The sequence below is a fragment of the Tenrec ecaudatus genome, chromosome 1, assembly GCF_050624435.1.
Source record: "Tenrec ecaudatus isolate mTenEca1 chromosome 1, mTenEca1.hap1, whole genome shotgun sequence".
NCBI classification, from domain to species: Eukaryota; Metazoa; Chordata; class Mammalia; order Afrosoricida; family Tenrecidae; genus Tenrec; species Tenrec ecaudatus.
Genome location: NC_134530.1, coordinates 6,127,223 through 6,154,563, shown reverse-complemented (window position 1 = coordinate 6,154,563; position 27,341 = coordinate 6,127,223). Strand labels below are relative to the sequence as shown.

At 57.6% G+C, this 27,341-nt stretch overlaps 1 protein-coding gene across 2 annotated transcripts in view; it reads left to right on the top strand.

The window, feature by feature from the left end:
- The window catches only part of RFX2 (regulatory factor X2), a 78,858-nt gene that overhangs the window by 23,353 nt on the left and 28,164 nt on the right, over nucleotides 1-27,341 (top strand). For both annotated transcript variants that reach the window (XM_075545532.1, XM_075545525.1), the window contains exons 2-5: nucleotides 18,388-18,500; nucleotides 21,920-22,009; nucleotides 23,974-24,053; nucleotides 24,583-24,838. In XM_075545532.1, the coding sequence (XP_075401647.1) occupies nucleotides 18,396-18,500; nucleotides 21,920-22,009; nucleotides 23,974-24,053; nucleotides 24,583-24,838 (531 nt within the window). In that variant the 5' untranslated portion in view covers nucleotides 18,388-18,395. The remainder of the gene's footprint in view (nucleotides 1-18,387; nucleotides 18,501-21,919; nucleotides 22,010-23,973; nucleotides 24,054-24,582; nucleotides 24,839-27,341) is intronic.

Sequence of the window (27,341 nt, the reverse complement as noted above, 5' to 3'; positions counted from 1 at the left end):
CACACCCTACGCTCCCCCTGCCTCCTCCATGGAGCACAGACGGCCCGTTCCTGAATGAGATTAGAGCTCCCACACGCTTTGGGGAGACATCATCTAATCCGTGGCACCATCGCTCTGCTCTGGGGACTGGGTCCGTGGTCTCGTGGAGGGCTCCCCCAGTGCTCGCTGGCCCTCGCCTTCAACACCCTCTAGCGACTGCTGGCGATGTGGACACAGTGGACGGGTCAGAGGCTCGCCACCCTGCCTTGGGGGTGGGGGTGGGGGTGGGGGTGGGGGCATTCTGGCGGTATTTCCCCCAGACCGATTTGTCCGTTCTCTTGGCAGCCCACAGTGGGGTCAGGACCCGTCTTTCACCAGTGCCACCATTTGGACTTTGTTCTGTGAGGCTGCTGAGAGGGGGTACTGTTGGACGGTGGTGCGCTTGGTTTTGGCCTTGAGGTGGCATTTTATATGGAGTCCTGGTGGTGCAGTGGGTTAAGCACCCACCGCTGCGCCCCACTTCCTTTTCAGCACGGCCTCAACACAGCTCGCCTCCATCACGGCTCTCTCTGGGTCTTATCCCCTTCCACACTCTACACCCATGAAAGGAGGAAGGTGGAAACTTGGCCAACTGCCCCTGCAGGTTTCTGAGGCTGTTACTCTAGTTTGATTGTTTTGCTGTTATTGATGTGTAATTCACATGTTGCACAATTTGATTGCTCTGCGTCTGTATGGGAGGTTGTCCAGTGTGGGCATCTGGCTAGAAGCCCCGGCAGGGAAGGACAACTGGACCCTTTCTGTCAACGGGGGCAGAGAAGCCTGCAAGACCTGGACAGCCTGGCCGCCCAAAGGCCTCTCACGGGCCTCACCCGCGCGCGCGCCACCTTCTTCACCTGCCTGCCTGCCTGCCACGTGTAAACGCGCTCGGAGGTGGAGGGGAGTCCCCCCTCCTCTTTTGATTGCTGGGAAATGCCTGGTGCGTGGCCGCAACCAGCACCAGAGCCACTGCCCGTTGGAGTGGGTTCTGAGATGTGGCGCGCCCCACCCGAGTCACAGAGCAGAGGTTTCTAGGACGTCACCTTTACGGACACACGCAGCCACCCGCTGAGCGCAGCTCCTTCAGAGCTCTGATTGAAATACTGCACGTAGGGCCGCGCTTCCCACTCTGTCTAGACTGGGGACAAGCCCCCCCCTCACTGCTGGGTGATGGGGTCTCCTCACACACGTGCCCTGGGGCCGGCCAGACAGCCTCCGCCACTTCTGCTTCACGGGGAGGCCCAGAGGGCAGCCCCTTTCACTGCTACTTCCCGTCTCCCAGTGCCCTTGTCCTCAGAGCCAGGAAGACAGAATCTCGGTGTAGTCTCCCCAGGTCGCCCGCCGAGTGAGATCGTTAGAAAGCATAGCGTCGCTGGCGCTCCCTTATACACGTAGAAGAGGCTGAATTGGAGAATGTTTCGTTGTGTATATTATTGTCACAATTTAAAAGTCATCATCATCACACTAATGAGTACAAGGAAAAAGAAAATGTTCTAGAGTTGATTGTGGTGATTATACCAGTCTTCTTGATATGATTGAACTTTTGTATGATGTGCGGATGCAGTGTGCCAGTAAGACTGTCTTTTAAAAAAAACCCGCTCTGGTGCCTGGTTGATCAAGGCTCCCTGTCCAGGGACCGGCCCTCAGCCGCGAGAGCTGAGCGCCACTAGCAGCCTGATGATCCAGAAATAAGCATTTCGAACTCGGTGTTCTCCTCGAGTATGTGGGATGCTGTCCCCAACCCAGCTCGGAGCAGTCTCGAGAACCGCAGGCAGCTCAAACCTCGGAAGGCTCTGAGCCTGGCCATCCCAAAGCACCTCAGCAGAAAGGCCTGGCAATCCTCTCCTGCTGCGACACACATGGGGGTCTCCACTAGTGAGAGGAAACCAGAGGGCAGCTCGCAGTGTGGCTGGGGGGTGAGGTGGGGGTGGGGGTGTCCTTCCTGAAAAGCCACCCTTGGGAGTTTCCCAGGCCCGCCCCTGGTCCACCAGCACATATTTCACCCGTCCACGCGCATTTTTAAAAATTGTCTTTATTTGCAGCACCGTGTGTGTGTGTGTGTGTGTGTGTGTGTGTGTGTGTGTTTTCCCCCATCTCAATCTTTTAAGCCCCCATGCCGCCCGGAAAACCCTGGTGGGGTTGTCCACTGTTGGCTTGATTCAAAGTAAATTCTTTGCTCCGAGAGGAAAAGGCACTTTCTCCAGCCCCCGCACGCCCTCCCCCGCCCCTCCCCTCTCCCCGCAGTCCCCCAGCCTCGCTCCAGCCCCTAGCCGGCTCCGGTTTTGTTATTTGAGAACAAATATGGTAAACTGGTTTCCCGGCGTTACTATAGAGAAGAGATTATTTGCCTTTCTCCTCGAGCTTCTGAAAATAATAGATTACATATTTGGGAGGGGTTTTTTTTAGATCTGGTGAATGTGAGATAGTGGGGGATTGCTCCAGGGATGACATTGTTTGGTTTGGGAAGTATTCTCTCCGTTGCCCGGCAACAGGCGCTTGGAAACGGGGAGTGGACCGCGTTGTCCCTGGCAACCGTTGTGACTCTGCAAACAATGAGAACCGGGCCACACAGCGCCAAGCCGGTGGGCCCCGGGTTTTCATTCAACATCTGCATATAAATATATATGTGTGTGTATTTTAAATTTGTTCTCCCTCTCCGATTTTATTAGTTGGCATTTTTGCTGCGCCCAGGTTGGTAGCCCTGGGTTCATCCCTTAGGGGGTCCGCTTTACAAACCCGTGAGCCCCTAAAACAGACAGGAACTTTGGGAGGAGGGGGAAAAAAGAAGAAAACTTCGAGCCCTTTGGCTAATGCCCTACACTTCGCCCAACCAGAGACTTACTTTTCATCATTAGTGAAATCTGTCTCGTGAGCGAATAATTCCACGTGTGTATAAAAACCATCGCTTGGCGACACCTCCTGTCTGCTGTCTGTTCGCCGTACACCCGCACTCCCCGTTTCTGTGCGCAGCGAGTGGCAGCTGGGACGGAGACTTACTGGAGCGCGGGGCGGGGGGTGGGGGGGTGATGCTGGGGGGGGTCGGTCCCGGGGTTCGGCCAGGGGCCGCGGGGAGCTTGATCCCCACTTGGCCCTCCTTCGGTGGACCCCGGGGCGTGTGTGTGTTTGTTTTGGGGTGGGGGTGTTGGTTAGGTGGTGCAAGCGCGCCGTTTCCTTCCCCGGAGACGCGCACAAGATGAATTTTTATCGCAACACCCGCGCCTGCGCGCTCGCGCGCGCGCGATTGTTTACCGGGTTTGTTGCTTAGGTAAACAGGCCGCTGACCTTCACCCCGCCCCGCGTCCCGCCGCGCCCCTCCCCCGCCCCGCCTCCGGACTCCGGGTATAAGTGGAGAAAGTTCGCCGGGACCCGCTTCTAGTGGGGACGCCTTCGTCCCTGCGCCTCGCCACGGAGATCTGCCCTAGGAAGGCAGGCCGGCAGGCAGACCGCCCGGTAACGGAGCCGCCGCCCGCGGGCCCAGCAGCTGCAGCGCTGGGGTGAGCCCGCCTTCTTCTTTATTAAAGGGCGGCTCCTTTGTGGCCGGGTGCCCCCCAGGAAGATGCCCAGGGCACATGCACACCGGTGCCCCCGCCACCCTCTCACAGGAGACTCAAAACGCCCAAGCTCGCTGCGGTTGAGTCGCCCCCAACTCATGGAGACCCTGAAGGGCAGGGTAGACCACCCCTGTGGGTCTCACTCTTTACCGAATAGAAAGAGGCAAAAAGCCGCCTCTCTCTCCCACAGAGACCACGGTCCCTGGGCAGCCCTGCCAGGGCTTAGCATGAAGATCCCGTGGCTGGTGGGAGATCAGTGTGTGGGGGTGTGTGTTGGGGGGGTAGGTATAATAAATACAAGAGAGCAGGAAGGGATGTTCTGGAACTGATTGTGGTGATGTATTTAGAACTCTTTAAAATACAACTGAACCGTAGAAGTGTATGATATGTGAATTATATCTCAACAAAACCATTGGGGGACGGGGAGAAAAGATCCAGTCAGAAGCAGGGTTGCTGGACTCAAAATGAGTCAGCTGTAACTTATAGGAAAAATGGCTGTCCCCACCCCCCAAAGATGGGGGATTCCCCCCAACCATTCTATATGCAGGACTTCTTGCAACCTGTTGCCAGTGGGGGGAGCAGCTGCAGGACCTCACTGAACCAAGCCCCCTGCTTTCTGGAGGATTCTGACGCAGGGCGCCCCCCCAGGTCACAGAGCAGTGCTGCGGGGATCCCCCTGTTCCCTCAGCTCCTCCCTTGACGGGAGTGGGTCTCCAGATCTTGCTTCTTTGGGACTGCTGGGTCCCAGCTAGCAGACAGGTGCAAACCATTGGTGCCACTCGGGCGCCAGAAGGGCCTTGTTGTTGTCACAAGGTCTCCCTGGCCCCCCACTCCTGCCACCCCGACGTGACAGTGGATGGCAGTGACCCCACGCACACAGCCTGCCGGCCCTGCGCCAGCCCCAGGGTCTGTCGCAGATGGGACTATTGTCCATAGTGGGTGGGTCTCCAGGCCTTTCTTCCTAGTCTGTCTTAGCCTGGAAGCGCCACCAAAACCTGTTTTCAGCATGCTAGCCACAGCTTCTGGCCTCCCCCAACAGAGGGTGCCTGGGCTAAAAAGACCAAGAGGACACGAACCGACAACCTGAATTCATTTCGGGCAGTCAGATGCTACCTTGTAGAAACTTACACGGCAGAAAGGGCAGCTCGGCTCCATGGCTCCTAGTTCTTAGCTCGGAAAGAGAAATTGTTTCTCTGGGGTCGCAGTGGGGCGATGGAGTGGGGACAAGGGTGATGACTCCAGAGGGTTGAAAAGGAGCTCTTCCTTCCGCGGAAGGGGGGCCAAGGACCGTGTCCAGATTGCAGAGCCAGCGCTGCCTTCCTGTCTTGTGCCCTCTCTGAGCCCCAAGGGATGGCTGCTTCTGGGCGGGATGTAGAAGCAGCCGGTGCTGCAGCAGGGTTACAAGGACGCCCCCATGAGGGAGAGAGGAGCCCTGCACTCCAGTGGAGGCCCCTCAGCACCGCCTTGGCCCCAGCACTATCCCCATTCAGTATCTGGCAGCCCCCCACCACAAATGCCTCCAGCCTCTTCCTCCTCCAAGCCTGTCTCTCAGGTGGAGCTGCCAAGGCCCCCAGCCACCATGGACATGAGCTTAGCCACGCCTGGTTCCAAGGCTCACCGTCTCTCCTGGGCTTTGGGTCACTTCTCCGGGGACAGAGCCTGGCTTGGTGCCCACCTAGGCATTTACTGAGGGGCAGCAAAGGTGCCCTCGGAGTCAGCTCCGACTGCTGGCTGCCTGGGTGACTACAGGCCGAGGCCCCGGGCACTCATCTTCCAGCTGCCTGTCAGGCAGTGGTCCATGGGGGCCCACAGGGCTGTCGCGGGTGGTTGTTTTCGGGAAGTCTGTTGCCAGGCCTTTCTTCTTGTCTGTTTCCGTCTTGGTCTGGACGCTCGGGTGAGATTCGTTCGGCAGCGTCACCACATGCGGCCCTCCGCAGACGGGGTGGGGGGTAGCGTGAAGTGCACTGCCCAGGAATCAAACCCAGGCCTCGCTCTAAACAGCAAGAGTCCACAAAAGGACATGGTGGGCAGAGTCCTGGGAGGGACCAGGCATCGCTGTCTTGGGAATCAGCCTGATGTGCAAGAAGAAGGCTGAGGGACGGCCGGCCGATGTAAGGGGGCAGACTCAGGAGCTCCAGGCAGGAGGCGAAGAGGCAGGGATGGCAGTGCAGTGGCAGTGGTGGTGAGACCGGGAGATCAGGCTAGTCAGTACAGCGGGCTGAGCCACCCTGAGAAGCCAGCTGGCGCTGAAGGAGGTGCCTGATGACATCGCTTCTCAACCTGTGGGTCGCGACCCCTCTGGGGGTTGAATGACCCTTTCACAGGGGTGGCCCAATTCATAATAGTAGCAACATTACAGTTATGAAGTAGCAACACAAATAATTTTATGATTGGGGGAGTCACCACCCCATTAGGAACTGTATGAAAGGGTCATGGCATTAGGAAGGTTCAGAACCCCTCGCTTAAGCAAGACAGCCAACTCAGGGCAAGATGAGGCCTTGGAGAGGCGTCCGAGGGGTGGCCAGGGAGAGAAATGTGAGCCTGGTGAAGGGCAGAGAGGGAGACGTGGGGACACCGGGTCCCCACCCTGAAGCAGAAGGGGCTGGGGGCTGGAGACACAACTGGTGGGACAGAAGGAGGCTGGGGACAGACCAGACCACAGTGAGACCCAGAGATGAGCAGAACAGAATTCCGAGGGGAGGTGCCATCTAAACCCCCCCAGAGAGGTCCGGGTCAGACCAGCTCGGAAAACCTCAGGGAGAGCCATGCCTACAAGGGCAGCCAAGGGGAGGGACGGGCAGGGCAGCAGGCAAGAAAGTCAGCACCCTCAGGAACCTCCAGGCCTCAAAGGAAAAGACTCCGCGTCATAGTCCTTTGTCTTGAGAGATGATGATGGAGCCAGGGTGGAGGCTCCAGGTTGCACCTGCGCAGAAGGCAGATCTTGGGCCTCTGGGGGAGATGGAAGGTTCTAGAACCGGGGTTGGCAGCCTCTCCAAGACATAGCCCTGATTTCAGGTCAGACAACCTCTGCTGTGACTGCTCAGCTCCACCGTCCTTAGGGGACAGGTGATATGTAAATGAGGGAGCAGGGCTGTGTCCTGACCAACCCAGACCTCAGCCGCCCAGCCCTGGCCTTGAGCACAGATGGAAGGGTCAGCCTTCCTCGAGAAGAAGGGGTGCCCCCCTCACCATGCCAACAAGCCCCTCCCACCTGACAGTGACCCTATAGGGCAGAGAAGTGGCCCTGTGGGTGGTCGGGCGCAGGCAGCCTCAGCTTTGTCCCTTGGAACCAGAGCCCTGGTGACGCCCTCCTGCTAGGGCTCCCTGGACAGAGGTGGAGAGGCAGGTGACAGTGAGGAGGGGGTGGCTGTGGCATGGGGTGGAGGTGGAGTCTTGATGAAAGCATGCTAACCTCGGGGCCGTCTCAGGAAGAAAGAAGTGGCTGACCAGGTCACAAGTCCGCCTTTCTCCCTGGGCTGGTCTTGTCACAGTGGTCGAACACTGCCACTGGACGTCGTGCAAGGGACACCTTGCCCAGAGTGGGCACCGTGGAGTGGACGCCAGGCGGGAGGGAGCAGGTGCAGCTGCACACACTCAGTGGGTGCCCCTGAGTGGATTCCAGACCCTCGGCCAAGCCAACACCCCCACCCCCCTGGGTGCGCAGGGGCTGGCTTTTGGGAAGTGGGCTGCCAGCCCTTTCTTGTGACGCACCGCCCTTTCAGTGAGCACGGTTGGTGGCTGGAGATGCCGGAGATGCTTACGGTCTGCATAAGTGATTGGGGCCGAGGGTGGAAGATGGGCGCTATATCAGAAAGTTGGGTGCACGGGACCATTGAGAGCAGAGCTCCAGGGGCACGAGCATCATCTGCGTGTGTGAGTGTGAGTGTGACTGCAGGCTGCCCGGCGTATCCACTGTGTGGGCAGCAAGCAGTGATTCTCTGCTGAGAGTCCCTCAGCCCGCCTCGTAGCAGGAAGAGAGAGGACAGCCTCTTGGAGCCTTTCGGCTGGAAGACCTGGTACCAACTGGGGGAGGACAGAGGCCGACCCAGGGAGGCTCCTGTTCCTGTGTGAGTGTGTGCACACATGTGTGATGGGTCTGTGAACGTGTGGTGTGTGCTGTATACATGAGTCTGCTGTGTGCGGTGAGTGCGTGGAGTAGGAGTGTGTGCATGGGTATGGTGGGTGAGCCGGGTCTGCAAGTGTGTGTGTGTGTGTGTGTGTGTGTGTGGCTGTGTGACAAATATGTGATGTGAGCATGTGGTTGTGTGTACAAATGTGGATGTGATTGCATGATGAGTGAGGTCTATGAATGAGTGTATGTGTAAATGTTAGTGTGTGTGATCACATCATGTTCGAGTGTGTGTGTGGTGTGAGTACGAGGTGTGTGAGTGTGCGTGCAAATGAATTGCATTGTGGGTGTGTGTGAGAGCGAGTGTGTGCAGGTTGCAAGTGTGTGTGCAAGTGTGTGTGGGCTAGTGTGCGTGTGTGGCGTATGTGTGTATGCTGTGTGCATGATGTCTGAGTGAGCATGGTGTGTTAGAGTATTGTAACTATGCATGGTATTCACATGTGAAGGGTGTACATGGGCATGTATGTGCATGTGGGGGGACCCGCTCGTGTTCCCTCATGTATATCTGACCCCTCCCCTATGCTCCGGCAGCCCTGGCCTGGGCCCCGTGGGAGTCGTGCGGTGTTCCGCGTTATGACGAGTGTGTGATGGGCCAGGTGACATGCTGCAGAGTGTGGCTGAGGGCTCTGGATCTGTGACTTGGAAGGTGGCAGGTTAAACCCGAGCACCCCAGGGAGCCTGTAGCTGTAGCTCTGTCTGGACTTCTTAAAGATTGCTAGTCCGGCCACTTGCCTTTGAGGACATGCAGCTGAGCATCTCTCGTATTATGACCAGGTAAGGCTTGAGGCCACCTGTCTGGACTGGTCAGCCAAGGGACCAAGGCAAAAGGCCTCCCCTCCCTCCCCCGGTGGCCCACCCGAGACCTTACAGAGGGCTGGGGTCTGACTCTCCGCTCCAGAGAGAAGGCCAGGAGAAAACGGGAGCAGAAGCCTTGTTCTTAGGCAGAGGAAAGGGGATTGGAATTCTGAAGGTGCTGGACTTCAGAGAAGCTAGCTCAGAGCCAACACGGGTCCCTGGGAGCCCATCGCCGCCCAAGGGAAAACTGCAAAGGCAGGCAGAGCGCCGTAGGATGGACAGCGTGTCCACCCTGAGGTCCAGCAGGAGAGGGACGGGATGGCGGTGAGTCACCCAGCCGAGAAAGACAGCCTCCCCTACCACCCCAACCCCACATACATGGCTGAGTCCCCAGTGGCACACAGGCTGAAGTGCTCCACAACTAACTGAAGGCTGGAGGTTCAGACCTCTTCAGCAGCACCTCGGAAGAAAGGACTGGCAATCTCTTTCTGAAAGGTCAGAGCCTGTAAAACCTGACGGTTACTCTCTGACACTGACACATGGGCTCACCAGGGACACAGTCAGCTCGATGGCAGCCACTCGGTTTCCGCTCATAGCGACCCCTCCCTCGTGAACAAACAGAAGGAAACGCCCTCGCCGTGTTCCTGTGCCTGAGCCCATGTGGCAGCCCCTGTGTCCATCCGTCTCCTTGAGGGCCTGCCTCTTGGCCGCCGCCCCTCTGTTACCAAGCCGGAGGTCCTTCTCCAGGGACTGGTCTCTCTGGTAGCATACCATGTCCAAAGTGCAAAGTGCGTGAGACGAAGTCCCCCGTCCTTGCTGCTAAGGAGCCCTGTGGCTGTGCTTCTTCCAAGACAGGTGTGTGTGTGTGTTCACTGTTCTTTGCCGGCACCATCATGCCAATGTGTCTGCCTCAGAGTGGCTACATTGTCATCTTGGTAATATTGACATGTCCAACCCCCACCCCATCCCCAGCCTTCTTGCTTAGTTTGAGGGTGGGGGCCCTCACCCAGGGTGATTCTGCCCCAGGGGACACTGGTGCATACATAGGGCGATGTCAGGGGACGTTTGTGGGCATCACGGTGTGGGGTGCTACTGGCATCGCATGTGTGGAAGCCAGCAATGCTGCCCAAGACCTGTCGGTGCACAGGAGGCCCCGCCCCTGAGATGGCCACTGCGGGCGGAGGGAGAGACGCTGCTTGGGCCAGGCAGCCAGAGGCGGTGTGTGAGGGGACGGAAGGGTGGGCAGCAGGGACCGAGTGGAGGATGTAGAGCTCCACCTTCCGCACAGGCGACCAGAGCTCCCTTCCTGCCCAGTGCCCTCAACAGGCACCTCATGGTGTCCCCATCCTCACCTCCCTCCCCCGCCATGGACCACCTTCTGTCCAGCGCGGGCAGAATCCGTCCTGCATAATGTCTCGATTCTCTGTGCGTCAGAGAGTCACCTGTAGTAAGTGGCGTGTCAGTGGCCTGAGTTGCAGTGGAGCGGCCATCGAGTCAGCTCTGACCACAGCAACCCCTCTCAGAGCAAAGGAGACACTGCCCGGGCCTCACAGTGGTTCCTATGCCTGAGCCCATCCGTGCAGCCACTGTACTGCGTCCGTCCATCTCCTCGAGGGTCTCCCTCTTTGCCACTGCCCCTCCACCTCACCAATATGATGGCCTTCTCTGTTGTTTGTCCTCTGGATACCAGTGACATCGCTTCCCGCATCACGTGACACACGAGCCACCACAGTGCGGCAAACTGCAGGACACGTGGTGGCGAGCCTTTGTTAGATTACGTGTAAATCCGAACCACAAGGTCGCTTTGTAGCTGCTCCACACTGAATCACAGGAGCAGCCTCACTTTCTTGTCCTGCGGGGAAGTCTTTATTTAATTTCTCTCGCCTTTGTTTGCCTTGAACTCTGGAACCCTGCTGGTGTAGCTGTGATGTGTTGGGCTGTTAACTAGAAGGGCGGCGGTTCGAGCCCCCAGCTGCACAGGAGAAGAAAGCAGAGGCTGCCTTGTGGACAGCCTGGGAAACGCAGGGAGCAATGCCACTCCATTGTCTGTCAGTCCTGCAGGGTGGCTGTGAGCAGGAATGGACTCGATGGCAGCTGGGGATTTAGGCTCGGGTTTCATTGCATCACTACTTCATTCTAAAAAAGAAAAAGACACAGTTATAGGTTCTCAAATAACACAGCACAATATTGAAACTGAAACACCAGAAAGCGGGCAACATCGACAACCCGGGGAAGGCACGGGCTGAGACCACAGGGCCTGCTGGCCTGTGGGCGGAGCCACGTGACTGGAAGCCGCACTGTGATTGGGTAACAATGACCGCTCTGACCGAGGCCAGGAGGATGCTCAGGCGGTAAATTGGCATTGCAGAGTCTCCGCCTTGAGGGAGATTGACCCATGTCACCCGAACTTTTGGGACATGTTTTCATAGTGATCATTAACGTCAGGAATATTCTTATTGGGGAAAAGAAGAGGAATTCTCCCCAAATGCTGCACAGAAACTTCAGAGACAGCCATTGTGGCCTCACCCCCTCTGACAGTGACACCTAGTGGGCCCACCACCACCCCACCCCACAGCAGGCTGCACCTCATACACAATCGCACCCAGCGCTGACAGGTTCCATTTGAGCCTCCAGACTAAGAGTGGGAGGAAAGGCCTGAAAGTCAGCCTGTTGGAGCAGGTGGTAGCCAGCAACTCTACCCCCACTGCCCCCAGAACAAACCCACTGCCACGGAGTGGTGAACTCTGACTCACAGCCACCCTATAGGACAGAGCAGAACTGGCCCTGTGGGTTTCCGGGAAACCTTGATGGGAGCAGAAAGCTTCCTTCTTTCACTTTAATGTGAAACCCATGGACAAATGGTGGTTAGGAGTTGGGCTAGCCACGTGCGCGGTCAGCAGTTCCAAACCAGCCGCTCCACGGGAGAGAGACTTTCCACGAGTCTCGGGCACCGTCCGAGGGCAGTTCTGCACTGTCCTCGCTGCGTCAAAGGCGGTGATTTGGTTTGGGTTTGTTGGAGATGAATTTGTCACTAAAGACTCCCAAGTCCATTTCAAGTTGAGTTTCCTCTTTTTTAACTTTTTTTTCTGAAGCCACTCAAAGCACTATTTACGTAGTTTGAGGGATCGGTTTAGTTTTTTAAAAAGAGACCAGGGTTGCCCCTTGCCCGGTCCCTCTGGCTGAAGGGGTGCAAGAGGAGGAAGGGGGCTGATTCTCCAGCCCCGCCGCCCCGCCCCCACTCCAGGAGCGTCAGCCGGAGCTGCCCGTGCCCTCGCCCCCACCCACCCTGCCCTGGAGGCTCCCCGGAATGCAGGCACGCTGTGCCGCCAGGAAGCCCCTGGGCCCCAGGAGCAGATAACTTAGGAACGCAGGGTCTCCATCCGTGTCCCCAGAGCAACCCCCGAAAGCGGTCAGCCACCCAGCCTCTCGGCCGTGGGTGCCGAGCGATGCGGGGGGTAGGGGGGGTGTTACTGAGCAGCGTGGGGGGGAGGCGCGGGTGCAGCCCCGCAGGCCGGCCCAGGAATAGACTGCGATTGCGCAACGCCGCGGGGTGAGTCAGCGCTGCCAGGAGCCGGGCGCTTCCCTTCCTGTCCCCGCCCGTTACTAGGTGACCCGGGTATTTTCCTGTCAACAGAAGCCGGCCGGCCTGCAGTGCCCAGGCACATTCATTCCTGGCGGCCAGAGCCAGGGCTGCTGGGAGGGGGTGCCCTCCCCGAAAGCTCCGTCACATCAGCTGGGGAGAGGCATGGGGTGAGGGTTTGCTTCATTCCGCTGCCTGCCCCTCAAAGGCCATGCGGGCTGCTGGAGGAGGGGACAGCCCCCCCCCCCATACATCTCAGCATCCCCACTCGATTTTTCCAGCAGACCCAGTCTTGGATCAGTTCTGGGAGGAGACGGGCTACATGTTTTGTGTGCAAGGCAGGAGGCTTGAGGCCAGCCCAACCTGTCGGTGTGTCCTGGCTCCCCTGGTCACCAGGGTGTGCTCCGCCCACTGCCCTTTCTATTGGCCGTGCTGGCTGACAGGAAATCAAAGACTGATCTGTCACAGCGCAAAAAAATGTCTGGCCCGAGCCATGGGATTGCCAGTCGCCGCCTGTGCGTGTGAGAGTGGGGCGACGAATTGTCAGTGCCTTTGCGTGCTGGTGCTGGCAGAAAATATCAAAAGCAGGGTGGACTTGCAGAACAAACAGATCTGTCTGGAAGTGCAGCCCGAATGCTCCTCAGAAGACTTGATGGCAAGACTGCGCCGAGGGCTTTGGACCAGGCCGGGGGCACGTGTAACAACTCCGTGCTGCCCCAGCAGAGGGCCGAGACACTTCAAAGTGGTCTCGGGCAGCAGAGTAGCCCGATGCAAGGCACGCTGCCTCCGTTAGCACAGAACCCTCGGCTGAGAACCCCACAAGGTCAGGAGTTCGAAACCACGGAGGGGGCTTTCTGCCCCTGTGAAGAGTTACGGTCTTGGAACTCCACAGGGACCGCCCTACCCTGCCTGATAGGGTCACTGTGGGTCAGAATCAATTCACGGGCGGGGAGGGAGAACTTCCATGCACACTGGCTGCAGACCCAAGCACAACGAGCTCCTTGACAACCTCCATCTCATCTCCGTTTACCACGATGTTGTCTGTTGGTCCAGTTGAGAGGGTTTTGTCGTGGGGCGTCGTCCCCACCGACGCCTGTAATCCTTAGTCTCCCGGCAGCAAGTGCTTTGACTCCTCCTCACTTTCAGTCAGCAGGTGTGCCTCATCTGCATATTGCAATGTGCGGCCAAGCCTCCCTGCAACCCAGGTGCCTCCCTCGCCCTTCTTGGGGTCCTCCAGCTCCTGGGATGACTTGCTCAGCATACCGGCGAATGCGTGCGGTGAAAGGTGACATCCCGGCTGCACGTCTTTCTTGATTTTTAAAGTACGCGCGTGGTATCTTCTTGTTCTGTGCCAGCGACCGCCTCTGGGTGCACATGCAGGTTCGGCACGAGCGCAGCGAGAGGCTCTGGAAGTCCTCATAGTCTGTTACGGTCCCCACAGCCAAACACCCTAGCATAGCCCATGAGACACAGCAGCCATCTATCTTTCCAGTGGTCTCTGCGCTCAGCCGAGACCCATGGCCGCCAGCAGGACAGCCCTCACCCTGTGTCCTCTTCTTCATGCGGCCCGCACGCCTAGCAGCTCCCTTCCTGTCGACGGCCGGCCGCAGCTGTCTTCTCCTCGTCGCCAGCCAAGTCTCACTTGTGCATGGTCGTCGTGAGGTTGTTCTGTAATTGTGCACGCACCCTGCCGGGCCGCCTCTGTGGAAGGGAGTGGCTGTCTCCCCAATTCCCTGGCACAGGCGAGTGAGTACCTCTCCATCGATGTGTCCCTGTTGTTGTTGTTGGGTGGCGTGGAGTCCAGCCCGACTCACGGCGACCCCATGGGCGACAGAAAGAACCTTGGCCATGGTCCTGCGCCATCTTCACACGCGTTCTTAGGTTCGAAACATCGTGCCATCCGTCTTGTCCAGGGCCTTCCTCTTGGCCGCTGCCCTTCTGTGTTACCAAGCATGATGTCCTTCTCCAGGGACTGGTTTCTCCGGACAACACGTCCAAAGCACACGATCCCTAGTGCTTGCAAGCGCAGTGCATCCATGATGGGTGCAGTGGCCCAACACTAATGCTATTGCCCAGGGTGCTGCGGGACTGCTGGCCATGAGGTCAGCGGTTCAAACCCTCTGGTGGGTCCCAGTGCCCCATAAATAGCAGATCAAGGTGGGTGATGAAGCCATTCCGTGCTGCATCCTCGCTGATGTTTTTGTGGGATTCTTCTATCAAAACGACCGAGAGCAGGCCAGGCTCACCGCTAAGAGGCCTTCCAATGTCTGTCTGTCTGTCTGTCTGTCACTAGGTCCCATTGAGTGTGACACAGTAGAATTGACCCATGGAGTTTCCTAGACTGGCATCATTATGGGAGCAGACGACCAGGACTTTATTCTGTGGAGCCTATGGGTGGGTGTGAGCCCCTAGCCCCTCAGGGAGCAGCCACTGTCTTCCTCTGCGTGCCCTGAACGGATGTGTGCGTTGGCCTCCCGACGTCTGGCCCTGGGACTGCTAGGCTGTGGGGAGCTCAAGGGTCTTCCCACTGTCATCTCAGGCCACAGAGTCTTGAGCTTCTTGGTTTGTCTGCAAACCGAACGGCTCCGGCTGGCTCCTTATGATGCTGGTGGCCCCTCCTGGCCGTGCTTAAGCCAAAGGCCAGCAGGCACCTCCTGGATCCACCTCGGGAGGGCACCTTCCAAAACTACGGCACTACAGTGAGGAGACCAGGGGCAGCCTCGTGCCCTATGGGCCACACCTGTCCCACTCCCTGATTTTGGAAATACAGTTCCTTTGGAATTCAGCCATGATCCACCATTTACCTGTGAGCCAGGGATGCCTATGCAGCAGACCAGAGATGGGCCAATGCATGGCATCGGTACGTGGCCTGCTCAGCGTGTGAAAGGGTGGAAGAGCAGGGCGTGCCACTTGGAGGACTAAGGCTCACCTGACCGGAGCCAGGGTATGTTTCATTCCTTTCATGCGCCTGTCTGAGTTGGACACTGAAAAAGGAAGCCCAAAGGAGAATCGATGCATTCCAATTATGGTGCCGGAGGAGAACATTAAAAGCACCAGGGACTGCCAAGAGAACAGACAAATCTGTCTTGGAAAGAGGACAGGCAGAACACTCCTTAGCGACGAGGATGGCGAGACGTCAGGAGAGAGCAGCCCGTAAAGGGGCAGCGAAAGAGAGGACGGGCTTAAGGATGGCACGGACGGACACCGTGGAAGCAAACAGGACGCCCTCCCAAGGACTGGTGTGGGGATGGCGCAGGACCGGGCCGTGTGTCGTCCTGTTGTACATCGGTCGCTGTGAGTCTGTGCCCACTGGATGCCTGCCACCTAACCACCACCACCTTTACGCGGGATAACAGGCTCCTGTGGTCCTAACACACCATAGGGGCCAATTGTGGTCCATTCCATTCCATCAAGGCGAGTCCCGATCACGGCGCCCCTAGTGTGCAGAGTAGAACTGCGCTCCATGTGAGTCGGGGTGTGTGGGGTGGGGGGCAGGGTTGCTTTACTGGGTGCATTTGAGCCACCAGCCTTTCGACCCATAGTCTGGAGCACAACTTACTTACCGCCTGTGCTGCCCAGGGGCTTCATCCATCCTGTCCTCGTGCCCAGAGGTGCACTCCCGGTCTCTCCCCGCAGTGTGGGCTGCCCCTGGTCTGCACCGAGCCTGCTGGCCAGGGGGACACTTGGGCTGCTTAACACGTGGTAGACAGCGCGGGGATGGGTGGCGTGCTGACCTGAACCCTCCACATGGTGGATTCTGGATGGCGCCACACTGTGTCCACCGTACCCCCCGGAGCCTCCTTTCAGGAAGGGTGAGACTTAGGGGGTCAACTGAGTTCTGCCCCCCCCCAGATTAAGGAACAAAAGGAACGGGCCTCCTCTGCTGAGTCAACTTGTCCCTCTATCATTCGTGGGACCCTCTCTCCCAAAGCTTTCTGGTCCCACTGTTTGCTCGCTCCTGCCTTCCAACAGGAGCCCAGTGCCGGCATCTGCTGTGCACTTGCCGGTCTGATCCTTTAGACAGAGCCCTGCTGGTGCAGTGGTTATGTATTGGGCTGAGAACCACAAGGTCAGCAGTTCAGATCCATCTGCCTCTCCTTGGGAGAAAGATGAGGCTTTCTACTCCTGTAAAGAGTTACGGTCTCAGAAACCCTCAGGGGTCATTCTACCCTGTCCTGTAGGGTCGCTGTGAGTCAGACTTGACTCCATGGCAGTGAGTGAGGTTGATTCCCCCCCCCCCTTTGGTTCTTAAACAAGAGGCTTTGAATAAGAAACACCAGCAAAAGACGAAGAGGCTTCAAAGAGTTGAGGGAAATTCTGGGACCCTTTCATTCCATTTCCCTACACACCTTTGGGAACCCCTTCATAACTCCAATGGTCAGTTCTGTCAAATGGGCAGAGAGCGCGGAGTGCTGGAGACCCCAGAAGTCCAGTCACCCCTCTGTGCTGCCTCAGCCGACCTCCACGTGGCTCTGGGGACATCTGCGGTCCACCAGATCAGAGTCGGGCTCAGATGGGACAGGCACGGGCTGGTGGCCCCTCGGAGGGAGGAGAAACCTGGGGAGGGGGGATCTCAGGGACTGTCTCCCTGCAATCAAGAAAGGACTAAACCAACACACTCAGATTCACACACACACACTCACACACACTCACACACACACTCACTCACACACACACACACACACTCACACACACACTCACACACACACTCTCACACACACTCACACACACACTCTCACACACACACACACACACACACACACACACACACCTGTCTGCTTTCCACAGCAAATTGTTTTCACCTGTTATCCGGGTTGTTGTATTTTTTTCAAGTTAAAGGGAAAAGATGACATTTCCAGACTTCATTTATTCTTGGAGGTGGGAACTTTGGGGTGGCAGATGGACAGATAGAAAGGAAGTCTCACAAGAAGTTTGTGCACTGAGATCGCCCTGCTGCCTCCACGTGTGGGGGTGCTCGCTGTGCCCCCTAGAGGCAGGAGCTGGGAGGTGCTGTGCTGGAGAAGCCGCCTCCCCTTGTAGCAGCGGCCAGGGCAGCGGTCCTCAGCCTTCCTCACACCCGACCCTTTCAGACAGCTCCTCGTGTGGTGGTGACCCCCCAACCACAAAGTTATTTTCGTTGCTGCTTCTTCGCTGTCATTTTGCTACTATTATGAATCAGGTGACCCCTGTGAAAGGGTCGTTCGACCCCCAAAGGGGTTGCGAATCAGGAGTGGCGTGGTGGTTACCCGTTGAGCTGCTAACCACAAGGTCAGCAGTTCAAAGGCACCAGCTGCTCCCTGAGAGCAGCCCCGTCAACCCACAGGGAAAGTCCTACCCTGCCCTGTGGGGCTCCAGGGTCACAATAGAGTTGATGGTCGTCAGTTGGCTTTTTGTTTGTCTGTTTGTGTTTGAGAAATGCACCCAATGGGCGGAGACCAGGGACACTTGACCATGTGCACGACGACCCTACCCCAGAGAAGGGCCTGGTCCCATGTCGGCGATGCTGCGGATGGGAAGCCCCGTCTGCAGAGAAGTCACTTGTCCTCTGAGCAGCAAACTCAAAAACCCAAACCAAACTCACTGACACCGAGTCGACTCCACCTCGCATTGTGCCCATGGGACAGAGTAGAACTGGCCCCGGGGTTTCCAAGGATGTCGGTCTTTATGGGAACAGAGAGCCTCAGCTTTCCCCATCGGACCAGCTGGTGGGTTCGAACGGCTGACCTTGCAGTTAGCAGCCCACGGTGTTTTGTAAACATAAATCGAGGGTTTTCCCTTTGCTAGATTAAACGAGTAACAAAAAAAGCAAACAATCCAAGAAGAGTTAAGCTGATCAGGCTGGAGATTGGGTGGGGGGTGGTGGGAGGGTCCTCAGGGGCGTGGCCAGCCTCCTGCTGAGGAGGGGTACAATTTGACAGTAGTCCCCAGAGGCTTTGTTACTGCTGCTGCTCTCTGCCCCCTCTCCCCACGTCTTTTTCTATGGACCTGTGGTGTAACCTCTCGCCCTCCCCTCCCAACTTACCCAGCGTCCCCAGGGTTTCTGTGGGTAAGCTGTGGGAAACACAGCTGGTAGTGCACATGGTTAAGCACACTGCAAACTGAAAGGCTGTCCATTCAGATCCACCCAGAGGCGCCTCGGAAGAAAGACCTGGCGATCGGCTGCAAATAGTTAGCCCCAGAGAGCCCTATGGGGCCAGTTGTACTCTGAGACACCCGTGGTAGCTGAACGCCCACCCCACTAAACTCCCATCCCCAGGCCACACCTGGGTGTCCCGGCTCGAGCCCTGCCCGCTCAACCTCTCTCCACCTCTCTCTAGAGCTGAGCATGCAGAACTCAGAAGGCGGATCCGAGTCGCCAGCGTCCGTGGCTCTGCGTCCGTCGGCGGCCGCCCCGGGTCCGGGGGCCCAGCCCGTGCCCGCCTCACCACAGGTAACAGCAGCCCCGTCCTGTCGCCCAGGTGCGAGTACTGGGTCCACCGCGCCGGCTCCCGCACTCCTAGGTCACAGAACCTCGCAGTCACCCTGAAGCAGGAGGACCCTTCCCCCGAGGGCAGCTGCTACACAGGCAGACAGCCATGCCTTTCTTCCTCTGCTTCCCTTGAGACCAGCTTCCCGCCCCTCCCTCCCCCAGGAACAATGGCAGGAACTGCAGAAACCTGTCTGCGGAGTCTAAGTCAGTGCGCGTGTGTGTACCCGGGCGTGTGCATAGGTGTGTTTATGCGTGTGCAGCATGTGTGCCCGTGAGTGCAGATGCCGGCAGTGCCCTAGCTCCCAAAGCTCGGGGCTGCTGCTCCCACCCTCTGTGCCGCCCCTTCCCCTCTCAGCCGTCTTCTGAGCCGTGAAAGCCTGCCTGCAGGCGTCGTCCTCTCGGCTGTGCTCGGTGCCGCCCGGTCCTGCGCCGTCCCCACAGCGGTTCCTCCGTCCGAGCCCATGGCTGCTGCCCGGTGTCCATCCATCTCCTCGAGGGCCTTCCTCCTTTTCACTGCCCCTCCGCTCTACCGAGCTTGACGTCCTCCTCCGGGGACTGGTCTCCTTGCCCCTAGGGAGCCCTCTGGCTGTACTTGTTCCAAGTTCTCGTGTCTGTTCTTCCGGCGGGCAGTCGGGGAGTCCATGTGCTTTCAATCGTCTTCGCCCACACCGTCGTTCAAACGCATCTTCCCAGGGTATTCTTTGTTTGATGGCCAACTGTCGCGTGCGCACGGGGCAAAGGAGCGCATCGTAGATAAGACCAGATCAGCCGGGCGCCTCGTGTGGGCGCACACAGCACAGCGAGGCCTCGGCATCGAAGACCACATTTGGGCGCTCAGCCAACAGAAAGGGCGGCGGTTCAAATCCACCCAGCAGCCCCCTGGAGAACAGGCCTGGCAGGCTGCTCTCAAACAGATCAGAGCCTAGCAAGCCCCCCAGGCCAGGTCCACTATGTGTGTGGCCGCTGTGAGTCGGAGGTGTCCTGTGGGCATCAAACCACCCATGACCCGCAGGCGGGTGACTGGAGCCCCTTGCAGCCCAGCCAGCCGAGACCATAAAGACCCCGGGGAGCCGACTCACTAACCGTGGACTAGCTGGAAATTAACCGGGTTAGAAACGGTTCCCTCTATTCAGAGCTGCACAACCGCCCATCTTCCAAATACATCAGTGGGACGGGAGGGGTGTGTGTGTCTGGGGTCCCTCTGAGGTTACCAGAATGAGAGCTCAGACGCTGTCTTCCTGCTTGCAATACTGAGCCTCTCTGGGCTTGGGGATGCCAGCCCTGTCACCTGCTGCCCCCTAGGGCCTAGGCCTGGGTCTGGGCCCCATGTCCCTCTCGGTAGCCAGCCCAGTACTGCGTGCTCCCCACGTGGGTCCTCCCAGCCGCTGTACTCAGCCCACTCCTCAGAGACACTTAGCACTGGGTGTGCTCAGGCTGGCCGGCCAGCTCCGTCCAGAAGGAGGCAGGCGTGGCCTGCTCACGGGGTCCCGAGGGCCCGAGCCCAGCCCCAGCCGCTGCTGATGGAAACAGCCTGCGTCCTCCCCCACCTCCTGCAGGAGACGCTGGGATTTTATAAAGCCTCTGGCATGGATTCGATTCAGACTTATAACAACCCTAGAGGACGCAGTAGAACTGCCCCTGGGTGGGTTTCCCAGAAGAGTAGAAAGCTCATCTTTCTCCTCGGAGTGGCCAGTGCTTTCAAACTGCTGACCGTGGGGTTAGCAGTCCAGCATGTAGCCACGTGGATGCACCTTAGTGGTCACTGGACTGGACACAAACACAAACACTGGCTGTGGATATTCCACTGGAGAATGTAATGCCCCCTCTCTGCATTTCTTTTTAAACTGGGGTCCAGTGACCCTGCAGCATTGTACACAGATCCCACATACATTTCTGTAGACAGGTAAGTAAAATCCCCATTGACTCGCCCGTGTATTTCTTTATCTATTTTATTTGCTTGGGTTTGATTGAGGTGTGATTCACATAACATAAAGCCTGCCTCCCGAGATGGGTGGTATTGAGGGCATTCGCAGGTGTGTAGCTGTCGCCATTGTCCGGTTCCAGAGCATTCTTGTCACCCCAGAAAGGGGACCCCTGTCTCTGCTGAGTAACACCCGCCGCCCTGTGCCCTGCCCCGTCTGGAATGCCACACCAGTGGGCTCACGCTCCCCCGTCCTTCTGTGGCCAGACTTCCCCGCCTGCGGCCCACTCAGAGCAACCTCACGGGACGAGGCAGAACTGGCCCCTAGGCTTTCCAGTCTTAAATCTTGGCAGGAGCAGATTATTCTCCTGCCAGCCTGGTGCTAAACCCACTGTGCCACCAGGCACCTTTTTCATGGCTGCATGCTATTCCATTGGGGCCACGGGAGAGGGGGAAGGCCCTTGGCGAGAGGGACTGACGCTGTGGCTGCAAAACCATGGGCTCAAACACAAGAGCAGCCGTGAGCAAGGGCAGGGCGGGTGGTGTTCCCTAAGACCGACCGACTGACCGGCCTGCCGGTACCTAACAATATTCCATTGTAGGTCATATTTTTTCGTGGGGGTGTCCCTTGATCGTTGGCTGTGGCTCGAGGTGGGCTGGGTCCCTGGGGCCCCGGGTTTCCAGGTGGTCATCTCGAAGGGAGCAGATTGCCAGACCGTTCCCCCGCAGAACCTCTGGGCAGGTGCCAGTAGCCATTCCAGCAGGGTGCCTGGTCACTGTGCCACCGGGCTCCTGAGAGCCACTGTGACCCCACAGGGCAAGCTCCACGCCTCTCTCCTGGCTTTGGGGAGCAGTCCCTTGTCACAGCTCTGTCAGGGCCCCAGTAGCCCAGGCAGGGGAGACCGCCCCCCCCCCCCACCCTCTGAGGCTCTGTGTGCATGCGAGAGTGGAGAACAGGCTGGGTTCAAGGCGGGACAGAGCCCAGGTTCCACAGGCCCCAGGCCGCCCTCACATGGTTCTCCCTCGTGTGTGAAATGGGGCTGGAAAACCTGGGCATCTGTGCAGAGGCTCCGCAGGGGGGAGGGGGGCAAGGGTGTTATGTTCCTTTCCTCGGGTAAGCTCCCCTCATGCCAGGGATGCTGCCTGGGCAGGGCAGGGGGGTGGTGGTGTCTGTCTGTGAGTCTGAGTGTGTGTGTGTCTCTGTGAGTCAGTGTGAGAGTGAGTGTGTGTGTCTGTTTCACTGTGTGTTAGTGTGTGTGAGCACATGAGAAGGGTGAGTCTGGACGTGCTAACGTGTATGTGTGCACGGTGCCGGGCACGAGTGCCGGTTGGCCCTCCTGCATGTGTGTGTGCTCTGCGTGTGTGGTATTGTCAGTGTAGCAGGTCTGGTTGTGACCGCTGTGTATATAGACAGACGGACAGACGACCTCTGACACGTCCCCCTCTCCCTCCCTTGCAGCGGGTCTTGGCCCAGGCTTCGAGCTCCACTTGCAAAGGGACCCCAATGCAGCCCGTCGCCCTGCCCCGAGTGCAGCCGGTGCCGCAGCAGGTAAGGCGAGTCCTCTCGGTTCACGGACCAGTGCTATCAAGGCGGCTCCAACCCATAGAAACCCTGCAGACGGCCGAACAGTCACTGCCACGCGGAGCCCACTGGTGCTCCCGCTATGTCAATCCACTGCCCCCAGGGTCTCCCCCTTTGGTCACTGACCCTCTGCTTGACTTCTCCAGGGCTACTGTCCTTCTCCAGGGATTGGTCTCTCCTACTCCTATGCCCAAAGTACGTGAGACAGAGTCTCACCATCCTCACTTCTAAGAAGCATTCTGGCTGAACTTCTTCCAAAACAGATGCGTTTTGCTCCTCTGGCAGTCTGTGATGTATCACTGCCCGTGACACTGTTTTATTAGGCAATTGTGTATTTTGTGTGGTTAAGAACACGCAGCAGAACACAAGCCAGTGCAGCCATTTCGACGTGTACAATTCAGTGACATGGGATGTGCGACTTACTGCCCCAGTGAACAGCCGCCTCCTTAGCCAACCAATTGGGTGTGCGCAGTCACCATGACAGTGCATTGATCAAAGATTCCACAGACAATTCCTAATCAAAGAGGGGGGGTTGGGGGCTCAGAGAACCTAGATCTCCTGAATCACTGGAGTGGGGTGAACCCCTGAAAACAATTGCCTTGAACCCACACGATGCCTTCTTCAAGCCCAGTGTTCAGTTAGCGTCCACAGCGAAGGCGCCTGTCCAGAGTAGCGTGCTCCAGGAAGAGCTGTGTCCACGCTGGAGAGGCCGGGCAGGACGCATGTGGGGCTAGACTCCTGTTCCCTGGGGGGCGGGGCGGGAAGCAGCCCCACAACTCCAAGACTGCCGTCAGTGTCACCGACTGGTGCAGGAGAAACTGTTGCAGGCGCACGTGCCAGGCTACAAAGCACCCATGGGGAAAGTCTGTCGTCTTCTAATTCCATTTCCCCTCATCTTTGACACGCCTTCATATGGTCAGCAGCAAAATTACATGTGTGTGTGTGTGTGTATGTATTAACCAAACCAAACTCGCTACCAGGGAGTCAATGGCAGCTCACAACGCCCCCTGCAGGCTCCCGAGACTGTCACTGTGGACGGGAGTAGAAAGCCCAGTCTTTCTCCCTGGGAGCTGCTGGTGGTTTCAAACTGCCAACCATGTGGATCGCAGCCCAATAATCCACCAACAATTGGACTACTGGGGCTCCTTCTATATGTAGGTGTGTGTGTATACATATATGTGTGTGATACACCTATATATATACTTATTTCATCTTATACCTATATATTGTCATTATATTACTATATATCCATGTATTATTGTATACCTACTTTATTTTCCTCACTTTATTATATTCCTATATATGTGTATAAAACTTTGCTATTGATTACACAAAGGGGTGTCTGAAAGATCATGGGAAATGGTATTATAAGAAAATAGAATTTTTATATACATTTTTAAATATATGTAGACATGTGTATTTAATATTTTTCTCGGCAATGAATGAGACTTTTGAGCTTGGGACTTCCCCTGGCCCCCAGGGCCAGCGTGCCCAAATGACTGGAGGGGCCAGCAACTATGTGATGGGGTATGGGGTTCTCCCCTTTGCCCTCCCTGAATGATCTCCCACGCCCAGCACCAAGCTACTTCCCCCTCTGCCAAGACCCTCACTCCTGAGTCTAGCTCTGAGGACTGCTGCCTCTGTCAGGGAGGGGGCACCAGGACCCCCAAAGGTAGTGTGGGAGACCAGGTGGAGGAGGACACCTGCATCCTCAGCCCTGCCACTGCCTGGTACTGCAGCCCTGGACCAGACTGGCTTCCTGGGGCAGGGCATGGGGAGTCCCTGCAGAGCTTGCCTGCCTGGCCACCCCCCCCCACCCGCCTGTGGTCCACTGGCTCCTCCCCAGCCACTCCCTAGGCACGGGTTTACCCAGTGTAGTTCAGCATGTGATCTCTTGGTGCCATGACTCCCACCGCGTGTTGCCGTTGCAGGTGCAGCCGGTGCAGCACATCTTCCCCGCCCAGGTGCAGTACGTGGAGGGCGGAGACACCGTCTACACCAATGGAGCCATGTACGTGCCTGACCCTCTTCTCCATGGATCTCCCCCAACACACACACATACTTATGACATCGGGCTGGGCTGGAGCAAAGTCTTCCCCTTGACGGGCCCCATGGGTGTGGCAGGGCCGGTGGGAGGGTTGGGGTACATGCTGGGAGCATATCTGAGGACTCCCTGGGTGGTGGGGAGAGCACTTCTGCTTAGAGGTGCCCTGGAAGAAAGGCTTGGAGACAGCCACGGACACCCCACGGAGCACAGTCCTGCTTTGACCCCAGGCCTTGCTGTGAGCCAGCTGACACGAGGGCTGCTGCCCCTGCTGTTGCACGCCCCGAATGGCTTTAATCCCAGGTGTAGACCTGTGTCCTGTGCTCCCCATCCCCCTGCGCCTCGTCAAGTGACAACTGTGTCCATGGCTACAAAGAGACCCTCTCTCCCCCACCCCCGGCTCAGATCCCCACTGTGATTTGACTGGAGTCCTTCGGAGCTCAGAGAAGCTCTGAGACCCCAGAGGGCCTCCCAGTAACCCCTTTCCTCCTGACAGACGGACAGCCTATGCCTACAACCCCGAGCCCCAGCTGTACGCTCCCAGCAGCGCTGCCTCCTACTTTGAGGCCGGGGCCCAGGTGACCGTGGCGGCCTCGTCCCCGCCGGCCGTCCCCACCCACAGCATGGTGGGCATCACCATGGATGTCTCCGGGGCCCCCATCGTCTCCGGCACTGGTGCCTATCTCATCCACGGGGGGCTGGACGGCACCAGGCACCCCCTGGCCCACACGTCCAGATCCTCACCAGCCACGGTGAGTATCAGGCCCTCCTAGGACCACGGGGCCAGGCCACTCTTAGCTGGGCTCCCTCCAGTCTCACCCAGGCCACACCGAGCTCTTGAGGAGGGCAGCACAGAGGCCCTTGGCTGTTGGGAGGGAAGCACCCCTTCCCAGAGGAAGGTGCTGCTGTGGGTGGGATGATCCTGCCCTATACCAAAAGCAGGGCTGAATTCAATCAGAGGAAAGTCCTCCTCAGAAACTGGGCCCAGCCCTCCCTGCAGGCCCATGCCCAGACAACGGCTCACCTGCTTGAAAAGAACTTCCTGGGCTTTGGAGACGACTTTCCACGCTTACTTCTATTTCCTCTAATGGAGGCCTGTGGAAAACATCAGGTCCTGTGGATGGGTGTGGCACGAGACCCCATCCCCCACCGCCCCCCACGGCCACCACCCTTCTGCCCTCCATCACCTCCATCAGCTTGTCTTCTCGGGAATGCCAGGTGCACAGACTCACAGGGCAGGTGGCTTTTTGGTAGTGGCTCTGAGATCCAGCTGAGTGACTGCCTGAATCAGAAGAGCCTTCGTTTTTTGTGCCCGAGGGCTTGGGTGGACCACGTGCTGGTTGATCAGGCCACCGGCTGAGGGGCAGCTGGGTTGTTTCCAGTTTGTGGCGGTTAGGAATCAAACTACGGAAGGATTTGCACCCAGGGCTTTGAATGGACACACACGGTCCCCTCCTGGGGACTACCGATAAGTGCTGGGTGGGCGGTCCCTGCAGTAAGGGGACACGGTAACATCCTAAGAAATCGCCACTCCTCCCCCGGCCACGCAGGAGCGTCCAGGGTCCTCCACTTCCTCGTCGTTGTCGGTTTTTTTTACCGTAATCATTCTGGCAGGTGTGCAGTGCATCCTCTTAGTGGTTTAAACTTGCATTTCTTTTTAGCCAGTGGTGACGATTTTTGTTTGCTGGTTTCCGCTCCATAGACCTTCTTGGGTGAAGCTGAAGGCATTGGCCTGATTTTTAACTGTGTTGTTGGTTGGTTGGTTTCTTACGGTTGAGTTCTGAGACTCCTTCACATATTCTGCATACAAGTCCTCTGTCCAAGGTGTGATTTGCAACTATTTCCTCCAGATCTTTAATGTGGCCCCCCCACCTTAAGAATGTCTTTTGAGAAAGTCAGTTTGATTGAGTGCAGCCCCCCACATTTCCTCCCTGCATCAGCCCTCTGGTATCGAGTTCAGATCTCTCTGCTGGGCCCCAGACTGTGGGGGTCTCGGTCTACCTTTCTTTTCAGTGTTATACATTTTTACAATTTAATCTGTTTTCTTGTGAGTTGATTTTTATAGACAGTGTGAGGTTCAGCCCAAGGTTTTGTGCCTTGTTTTTGCACTTGAAACAGCCTAGCACGGTTTGTTTATAAAAAAAAAAAAAAAAAGGACCATCTTTCCTTGTTGGCAGTATACAGCATGTGGTGGTGGTGGTGGGGGGTCCTACATGACCCCTTCTGGCTTCCCTACTGCCAGGAGGCGGGGGTCAGACAAGCATCCACCACGCTCCGTCTTCCTTGGCCGAATCTAACCCCAACCGTTCCTCGTGCCACTGGACTGACACCTGCGCTGGGTTCCATAATTCATCACTACAGCCACATAGAGCTCACGGACGATGCTCAATTCAGAGGCTGTCCTAGGGAAGTTAGTAGGCTACCACAGGTCTGGCGTGGCCCACAGAACACCTCTCCTCTCTCCGGCCTCAGTCACGTGGCCCCTTGGTCTCCCCTCCAAGGACCAGGAAGCCAGCCTGCAGCTCCACTTCACCACCCCGTCCTTTCTCTGCGCTGCTGCTCTGCTCGGCCTCCTTGTCTCCGCGCTTTCCTCTTCAGTCTCTGGTGCCTCTGGTCTCGGGTTCCACCGCCACTTCAGACAGATCTGGAACCTGCGCTTCTTCCCGAGATCTCCCTCCCTGTGTCCTCGATGGCTCTCCTACAGGGCTTTGATGACCAGCCCCAGCCCCAAGTCCTGCCCCACACGCTCACTCAAAGAAAATGAAGGCTGACGTCTTCCATCACAGCCTCTAAAAACCTCGAGCCAGAGATCCTCCCCAGGAAACAAAGGGCGTGGCTCGAGTCACACCCTCTACTGAGGTTTGAGGTCAGGACTTCGTCCCACCGGAATCCCGCCCATCACTGTTGCAGCGGCCTCAGAGTGTCCAGAATCACAGCACATCACGTGAGGAACAGTGGCCGGAAGGGCCATCCCCAGTCATTGACTGGCTTGTGCCTAAAAGTCAGTTGGCGGTGGTTCCACTCTGTGCTTGGACCTCGGTGCATGTCCATCCTCTGCTGGCGGCAGCGAGCTCTAGCTCTGGGTTGGTGGTGGCCATGGAGCCAGCCCAGGCTCCTGACCACCGCACGTACAGCAGCAGAGCATGGCACTGTCTTCAGACACAGCCAAAACCACGGTTACAGCCACGGTGTCGGGCCGTCTTCCTGGGGGCTTTCCCTTCGTTGGCGCCGGCCCTCTGCTTGCCCAGACAGGAG